The sequence below is a fragment of the Glandiceps talaboti genome, chromosome 13 (genome assembly GCF_964340395.1).
Source record: "Glandiceps talaboti chromosome 13, keGlaTala1.1, whole genome shotgun sequence".
Classification (NCBI taxonomy): Eukaryota; Metazoa; Hemichordata; class Enteropneusta; family Spengelidae; genus Glandiceps; species Glandiceps talaboti.
This window is the reverse complement of record NC_135561.1, coordinates 9,669,177-9,678,941: the sequence shown is the minus strand read 5'-3', so window position 1 is coordinate 9,678,941 and position 9,765 is coordinate 9,669,177. Positions and strand designations below refer to the sequence as shown.

General features: G+C 36.7%; 1 protein-coding gene across 4 annotated transcripts; it reads left to right on the top strand.

Annotated features, from left to right (window-relative positions):
• The first annotated feature begins 2,800 nt into the window (after positions 1-2,800).
• LOC144444655 (uncharacterized) lies at positions 2,801-9,537 on the top strand. Of its 4 annotated transcripts, none has more exons than XM_078134153.1 (6): positions 2,801-2,956; positions 4,420-4,585; positions 7,369-7,437; positions 7,781-7,973; positions 8,826-8,991; positions 9,207-9,537. In XM_078134153.1, the coding sequence occupies exons 2-6, from the start codon at positions 4,498-4,500 to the stop codon at positions 9,291-9,293; spliced, it is 603 nt and encodes a 200-aa protein (XP_077990279.1). In that variant the 5' UTR covers positions 2,801-2,956; positions 4,420-4,497; the 3' UTR covers positions 9,294-9,537. The 4 variants fall into 4 exon arrangements, with proteins under 4 accessions (XP_077990279.1, XP_077990280.1, XP_077990281.1 ...); XM_078134154.1 differs by lacking the exon at positions 2,801-2,956 and adding an exon at positions 3,325-3,404; XM_078134155.1 differs by lacking the exon at positions 2,801-2,956 and adding an exon at positions 3,328-3,404 and having other exon boundaries at positions 6,997-7,437.
• Positions 9,538-9,765: the final 228 nt, after the last annotated feature.

Below are 9,765 nucleotides of genomic sequence, written 5' to 3'. Positions count from 1 at the left end.
AGCCAGTATGTAGTGAGGAAATAAATAGCTCTTTTAATGACACTTTGATGTATTTAAGTGCTACGCATTTATTATTATATAGAGAAAATTCTCCCCTATCTTGATTTCAGGACAGTTTCAAGAAATATTTGTATTTTAGAAGCACAACACAGATTCCTTTAAACCTACAATTGATCTTGTAGGACGAGAACTGAAATGGGACAAAAAAAACCATCCCCAATCCCCATACTAAAAAAGTTATTTTGTTATCCAACATTGAACTACTGATCTCACCCCTAACACAGAATTATCAAATTTGTCGACCAGGCGTTGAGTCACGGCGTAAATTCTATTTCTTTTAAAGCGTGTCTCGACATTAATATACTGGTTTTCTAGTCTTCACATTACACACTTCACGGTAGAAGAATATTGAATTAGGTTGGTCAATCAAGAGTTCTCTTTAGTCACACATTACATTACGAAAAGACGTGAGACTAATCTATGGCAGGAAGTTGAATAATAAACAAATCGTTGTTTGACTCGACTGAGCAGTCTTACCGATATTTATATTTAATAGTTTGGAACGACAAACAATACATGCCTTTTCCTGGTCGATGTCCTTTTAGAATAATAAAGAAATTTGGGGGTTCATCGTCCTTTTTCAAAGAAATCCTCAATCTCTCCCCCCCCCCCCGTAGAGTTATCACAGACACAGTATTCAGCTGCCATATTGTATTCTAAGATGACTAAATGTTTTGATATCATTTTGAGCTCTGTTTCAAAACTTTGTATGGTGACCCATATTTTTTTTAATTGATTTTAACTGAGAATAGGTCGGAGTTTTCTTGAACAAAGTTACAGAAATAGTTTTGAAATGATTCCGAGGCATATTCTACATTACGTTGTTAATTAATATCAAGACCTAATTTAAAAAGTTGTTTGGTTCTGGTTACCCGACCCCACCTAGTTTTTCACGCCGACCCTAAACATTTTTTACGTATTCAATAATAAAATCCCGAAAATCGTGAAATCTCGCATGAAATGGTGGGTGCAGAAACTGGCATCAACTTAAACAGACAGTATAAAACTGTTCTTCCAATCTGTAATGGCTGTACATCTGATAGGAAGGAATAAACAACACAGAGACCATTTGGAAAACAATGGAAAACATGAACTGGAAACTCATGGAAAAAAAATATAATAAAATAAAATAAAAATCTATCTACCCCACCTAATTTAAAATTAAATGTAGTCGGAACCACACAATGTTTTTATGCCTAATTCAAAGAGAACGTTTTGTTGAGAAGTTTTCACTGAAAGCATGAGTAGCCGTCCATTGAAGTACGATACGCTTTGCATCGTATTTGTGTTTTTGTCTGGGAGGAAGTTCCGAAGACATATAGTGCATTCCTCGCAGGATGGAGGACCGTGTAAGGATCGCTTCGTAGAAAGATTGTATAGTAGTTGACCGATATTGTCACAGTAATGTCACTCTGTCGTCCTACGCTGATGGAAGTCTACCAAGTCGGAAATGACGTAAACGATCAAAAGTGAAAGCGTATACGTAAACACACATACACTCCCCACCAGACAATACAAATACAAAATTGTCAACAAGAAACGAGAATGGCCATCAAAATGGAAGAAGGAAAGGGGAAAATATTAAATGTCAATTTTATTAAACTAAGTAATAATGAGATTCTGGTGACACCAAATTCCTTTTTTTGGTAACTGCATCTATGTGACCTACTTTTACTCTATACACTAGTAATCCGGAAAATGACGCAAGCGGTTAAACATCGAATTATATAGGTACAAATATGTACACGTAAACTCTTCGCCAAACAGTATAATATCATCAAGAAGGAATGACTATGGTCAGTAAAAGGAACATATTGAATCTCAATTTTCGTAGTAATAATGCGATTGTGGTCACACCAATTCCTTTTTGGCAACTGCTTTTACTGTATGTAACCTGCTTTGTATCTAGTCTATAAATAGGAAATGACGTATTATAAGCGACTAGGAGTCAAAATTATAATTATAGCCACAAGTAGGTATTATGTTTAATATTTCTATGGTGCAACAATGCATTCAGGTATGGTTAGGGTTTTATCAACTGATCAAGAAATGAAATTATTAATGACTCTACTTGTTTTCATTGTTAACTAATCAAGTGTGGAGTCATGGTTAGCGTGATCGGCTTGGACTCTATAGGTTGCAGGTTGCCGGTTCGAGCCCCACCGTATTTGTTTCTGAGTGACTAAAGTGGACTCCTTGGGCAAGATTTGTACCATGACTTTGCTTCACTCAAGCCAGCTGTATGATTGGGAACCTGGTAGGATAGACGTTGCAATGTGAATGCTTTAATCCCATGCGTTTATAAAGGCTGCGATGGATTTTATGCCCCCCTCCCCCCCAGGGAGTTGAGAATGTAAAGGGCCATTGTGCCTCTATATATCAGTGCCAGGGCTACTAATTGTGGGGTAATAAATAAAGTGCTTTGCGCACAAACTGAAAAAGCGCTACATTATTATTATTGTTGTTATAAGTAACAAAATATTGAAGATTCCTGTTCTTTCCTGGTTAAAGTGTCCAAGGATGAGAAAGATATTTCTACCAGTACTATACTTTTCTACACCAATAGAAGGCAATGTCAAGCAACCTACACAAATTCTATATACTTAAGAGTTTTGTAGTTTTATATTCTCGACATCTGTTATTCTATTATAAAGTAAGACTTATATTGTATTGAAAAGTTCTATTTTTTATTCACAGGAAGTGACGTAACCTTTTCCGACTTGTCACTCTCCCCGTCGCCTCTAAAGCTCGCAGGCGACGCTGAGTTGGGTTATGATATCAACATAAATCGACTTGAAGAGGGGGCACAGGTTAAAGTTGAAATGGTAAAGTTGACAAAGATATTATGGTCGACCTCACGTAAACGAATTGAATGTCGGAATAATTTTGGTTCCTGGTAAGTACACTTGTATTTTTGAAAATGTCATCTCCAGTTAAGATTAATGAATGTGAGATGTAAAAAAAAATAATTGGTCAATTATGGTCGAACCACAGCGTTGTTCTAAGAATTTGATGAGAAAATTGCTAGTTTAAGGAATGAACTGCACATTACCGTAGATACTAGATGCATCGCCCGGTCGACACTTGGGAGAGGTAATACCTATATGCTACCATTCAGTAGCTCTGTTTGATACCATCACACATAAGTCAAAGAAACTACAAATTGCATTATGTAATTTAAGATACATGACTGCAATTTGTTACATTTAGTATAAGAGAAATAAACCAATTAAAGGTACTGCAACAATAGGCAAACATGCGATCGCCAATATATGTTTTGCTGCCTGTATTTTGGTGGCAAGTTAGTTCATTCATTTGCAGTGTTAACGTTTTTGTTATGGGTGGTAAGTATGTAAAATCTACCTGTACTGAGTTCCCATTTTACTAGGTTTTTAAAACTAGGTTTCCCACCAATATTTAAACAATAATGTACGACCTCCCAGCCCATAATGGACGAAAGCAAACTTTGAACGACATAATGGGCGAGGCGACAGCCGAGCCCATTATGGAGTGCAAAGTTTGCTTGAGTCCATTATGGACTGGGAGGGCATACATTATTGTTATTATTTTATAGTTTTGCCAATTCCAGTGAATTTGTAGACCGAGAAACGCAAAACAACGTATAATATACACAGCGCTGAACATCGTCTGCCATGTTCGGCGCGGAAGCTGAATACTAATCATAGCGACACACGTACGTACACGTACACACACATATACACTTCAATGAACTGCTGTGAAGACAAACTTGTTTCATGAATGCGTTGTATTTTTAAACAGTGGAAATGACAATCATAAGTAACAACATACATTTCGAAAAAATACCTAGTCGTACGAAGAAACACAACAAATAAGCTTGTATTGTTATGCTCGTTCCGGGGCCGCGATGCCCAATAATGGGGTACATTATCAGTAATAATGTACAGCGATGACGTCACAAAATTCACTGGAATTGGTAATGCTATAATATACTAGTAATATGGTATAATTAATGTATTGGAAACTCTGCCAGTCTTACCAGATTCCCCCTTCCTGTTACTGGGTTCCCAGCCCTTAGCAAAAACACTGAGTTAGTGAAAATGTTATGATCTTGCTCTTAAAGCGTAGTTTGTGTAGTTTCTTATTACTTTCTGTGATGTTGGTGGCTAAGTTTTCTGAGCTGCAGACTGGAAACCCGATGTGCGACTACATCAAATTTGCATTCTCACAAACCCGCGACAATGCGAAATATTAAGCTTGGACAGTACCGAAAAAGAGGCTGTGGTTAACGGCAATGTATTTTTTTAAATTAACATTCTAAAGTGATGTACTTATTATTATGAACATAACCAGCATAAAACGTTGCATATTTTATTTCAGTACTTATGATTTCTGTGACCTCATCGAATACTTCCTTGGCGAAAACTGGTGTTCATCCGATCCAAACGTCAAGTGTCAATGTCCCTCTACAGGTCCTTACCACGGCACCAGATCTCTTCACCTACCTGTACCACCAATATCAAGATTTCTCCGACTATTTGCCGATGTAAGTATATACACATGGATTTATCATAAGAATAGAAGACTGTATCTACGCAGCAATATATACTTTAACAGTAGACTAACCGGCTTTGAAAGCGCCCCCTACGGTAAAAGACATGCCAGTGATGAACAGCAACCCCGAATTACACTAATGTCACTGTTCGGTGTCTATCACCAATCTATTTCATCCAGGGAGTTGTAAAAGCATCAGTGGCTGTTTCACGAGATGTTTCACGATAATTGTCGTTCTTGTGAAATCCTGATATTAAGCAAAACAAACAGACATACATCAAACCAATTATCAACAGAATTCGAACCTAGTTTTACATCATTACCACAAATATATTATACAGACACATACATACACAATAACATACATACATACATACATACATACATACATACATACATACATACATACATACATACATACATAAAAATATACATACATACATACATACATACATACATACATACATACATACATACATACAAAAAATGTACATACATACATACATACATACATACATACATACATACATACATACATACATACATACATACGTACGTACGTACGTACGTACGTACGTACGTACATAGTACATACATACATACATACATACATACATACATACATACATACATACATACATACATACATACATACTTACATACATACATACATACTCGCAAATGTGGTAAATCGAAGCAGCGTATTTATTGTAATATTGTAACATTTTGTTTTGTTCTATTACAGGGCAAATACGAAACAACTATTCGCATCATGCATGCCAATGGTAGACTAGCTGGTTGCTTGAAAACTACCACTTTTGTAGATTTAGTATAATAGATATGGAGCAAATTCACTAATTTGAAAGGACGTGGTAAAGAAGAACATAATCATGGTCCAGACAATCCTCGGAAAAAATCATCTCAGACTGAGATATTACCTTATTTTTTCGAAAACGTCTTTGTACTGATAACATTACAGTCTGTACTTTAGGCAAGTTACATGCATTCTGATCATTGTCTATAATATCATTTATTATGACATATACAGTGAAATCATAATTAGTGGAATAAAGAACTAACGCTTTACTTGCATATAAAGTCTGATACGTTAATCTCTAATTATACATCTGTATGTCATCAGTCTGTCTTTACGTGTATTTGATTATGAGCAAGGTCCTCCCCCCCCTCTCTCTCTCTCTCTCTCTCTCTCTCTCTCTCTCTCTCTCTCTCTCTCTCTCTCTCGCTCTCTCCCTGTCTCTCTCTCTGTCTCTCTGTCTTTCTCTCTCTTTCTCTGTCTCTGTCTCTCTGTCTCTCTCTGTCTCTGTCTGTCTGTCTGTCTGTCTGTCTGTCTGTCTGTCTGTCTGTCTGTCTCTCTCTCTCTGTCTCTCTGTCTCTCTGTCTCTCTCTCTGTCTCTCTCTCTCTGTCTCTCTCTCTCTCCATCTCTCTCTCTCTCTCTGTCTCTCTCTCTCTCTCTCTCTCTCGGAAATTATACATAAGCGGTGTAGTACATATTAAGTGATTTCGTGTAGTCGATGTGTCCTATTTCTAATTCGCCATTTTTTTTCCTTTTTGCTCATCCTTCCGTCTACAAACAGTCGTTATAATTGCTGGTATAAAGTCATGGACAACCCGAAGCAAAACGTGGAAACATTAACATAAATTATGGGTTCATCACATGAACTTGAATCTAGACTATCTGCACGGACTTGATGGACTAATGACTACGCTATTTTAGCTATCCTAACTGCCATTTTTACCTTCGAATTCCGTAAGGAAGGTTATATATTGGGAATGAAAAGTATGTCTGTCTGTCTGTCTGTCTGTCTGTCTCTGTCTGTCTGTCTGTATGTATGTATGTATGTATGTATGTATGTATGTATGTATGTATGTATGTATGTATGTATGTATGTATGTATGTATGTCTGTGTGTGTGTGTCTGTGTGTCTGTCTGTCGGTCTGTCTGTGTCTGTGTCTGTATTACAATTTTCTCCAAAAAGGCTGGCTCAATTCAAACAAAATTTGGTGCATGTATTCCGTAGGGTAATAGCAAGAACTGATTAGGTTTTGTAAACATACATGAATATTAATGAGCAATTTATGTAATTAGTAGTTTAGCTCTATTTTAAGAATGCAAGCTTTAAATTCAATATAATTTGGTACATACATTTGCGATACCAAACTGCACCTGTCGTTAAAATATTTGTGATGTAGCTTTTAGTTTTAATAAGTTATTTGCATACTTTTTGGTAATTAGATCTAAAGGTTTGCCCTTACGGAAGGCATTCAGTTTACACCTGGTCTCTGTAGGCATGCCAGGGAGATACTGGTGGTTGTAAAAAAAGTGAAAATTTAAAATGGCAGATATAATGGCCGAAACAGTAAAGCGACACTCTCGCTTCTAGTCTACAGGTTGGCTAACTCGAATCGTTAGAGGACCAGCATAAATAAGTAACTATTAATAGACCGCATCATCAAGTGCCAGTTATAGCCATCTGACCTTCGATTTATGCAAAGTAGTGACATTTCTGGGGTTTTTTTATAATTCAACACGGCCACTATCATGCATGGAATACAATGTACATGTAATGCTCATGACGGATTCAGAATGGGCGTTGGTATTCCAGCAGACCTTTTGCCACAGCATTTTACACTTCACAACGAGGTCAGGTGAGACACTGATATGACGTAAGGTCTCTGCTTATCGACAAACACACCACGTACACTTCCTATGACAACAATCGTGAATATGAATTCTCTACCATTGGTATTCCTAGTATTCGCACTATACTGTGGATCATCTATGGTACAAACTCGCAGCGTTTTCAGCTGGAAACCTTGTGGAGGTAAGAGTTTCTCTAACATTAATACAGTTTTGTGACTAATAACTTGACAAAGAAGGTACTATTTCTACAACGCAATAAGGAGACTCTTGGATACAGAAACGTATTCAAATTACTAATTTTCTCTCTCACCATGTTATGTTAACTTATCACAAAATATTTTTGAACAGTTAAATTGCACAGCTGTCAAGGGTGACAGACAGAGACTTTTAGGCATACATTCAACACAAACAACCCTTGACTTTAGTACCATGATCCTGTAGTCCTAATTATAGTACATGTATTATATTTACCTAAACAAGATTTAAACTTCAGGTGTTTTTTTCTCAAAATTTGTGATCCACAGGAAATGCAGGAAGTGACGTAACCTTTTCTAAATTGTCACTCACCCCATCGCCTATAAAGCTTCCCGGTACTGTTGAGTTTGGGTATGATATGACTATACATCAGCTCGAAAAGGGGGCAAAGATCAAAGTTGATATGAAAAAGATAGGATGGCTTAAAATACCTGTGAGATGTAAAAATGATTTCGGTTCCTGGTAAGTTGACGTACTTGAATGGGTTTTCAAATTTCCCTGGTATATTTGCTCATGTGACGAAATCAAATGTGTCATTTCAAAGAACAAAGAAAGACATGACGTGTTATTTTATCAATTCATCAATAAAATTTACGTTATTTAGGTAAATCTAATATAGCTGTCAAAATATGGTAGAAATTGTACACTATACCATATAAATGTAACTATTTTAATTTGTGTTCATCGTAAAACGAGCAACAGCTTTTCGAAAAGAAAAAAATATTTATTGTTAACCCAAAACGATCAAACATCGACCTGTGTCAAGGTCATTTGCACTTTCGAACTCACTAGTATGGCATTGAAAAAAAGTAATACGTTGTTTGAACGCATTACCTCTCATTGTACAATACGCTTTTTTTCTATATATCTGTACAGGTTAAAGTTAAAAGCTAGCTTGACCTAGCTTTGGGACAAATTACCCTCCGGTCATCATACTTATTACATGCTACTTTTAAAGGACAGAGTCTGGCCGATACACATGTGCAGATGAAGTGCTTTTGTTTGTTGACAAACGCAATGCTCAAGTTCTATCGTGATTACGAATGTAGGGATCATACGCTCTTACATGCATGCATCTCTTCCAAGTTCCGACTACGATGTTGAATGCAACGCCATGTCTTATTAGCATGGTGCCTGAATGTGCTTGTAAACAGATAAATCTCACCTAAATCATAATTTTAAATCTTTGCTCAAAACAAGCTTTTTGTTTGGGAGTCCTTAGACCTAGAAAAAAAATTGTCTGGTTCCATTTACCTAAACCTGTTTTTCGTATTCGAATAGAATAATTTTATATGTGTTTCACCTTTTTTCCAGTACTTACGACTTTTGTTACCTCATCGAAGATTTCCTTGGTGATCACTGGTGTTCAAGCGATCAAAGCATAGTATGTGATTGTCCATCTACAGGCCGTTACCAAGGCAACATATCTATTGACCTTCCTTCACCGAATATATCATCATTTCTAAAACTATTCGTCGATGTAAGTATATACATGAATGTATCATAACGATAGATGACTGGATACTCGTAGCCAAGCTGGTAGCCTTTTAAAGCGCCCCCTCTGGTAGAAATGATATCGGAGTACATACATACATACATACATACATACATACATACACATTAATAAAAGCACAGACAGAAATGTTGTAATTCGAAGCAACTAATTCATTTTGCCATTGCATTGTTTTACTACAGGGCAAATACGAAGCAACAATTCACATCCTTCATGCTGATGGTAAAGAAGCTGGCTGCTTGAAAACTACCATGTTTGTGGACATGTAGTTTATGCAGCCGTGGTCAATGAAACTGTTGAAAGTGTTATATTATTCGTACTAAACTCGAAGACATGTGGACTCTCTTGGTCTGACTCTAGACAAGCCTCGGAAATAAATGTCTTTTCTTGCCTCAAAACGTATTCGGACGTCATTGTACTTTCAACTTTTATTATCAAAACTTTAATATCAAAATTGTTACGTTGCTTTATGATCCCTTCCTTGGTCAACATGAAATAAAAGACTAACGCCTTACTAATGTAAATTTGGCATCCATGTCTGTCTGTCTGTCTATCTGTCCGTCCGCCTGCCTGTCCCTCCCCCTAACACACACACCAGTTTCATTACTGTTTGACGATATCACGTGACGAGTTATCATCATCAACAACAGGATGTTTTTATAATAATTCCCTGTTCGGAAGAGTATGCAGGGTTAGGTTATGGCTTCATTTGAAAACATAGGTATTTACATTGTTCATCCA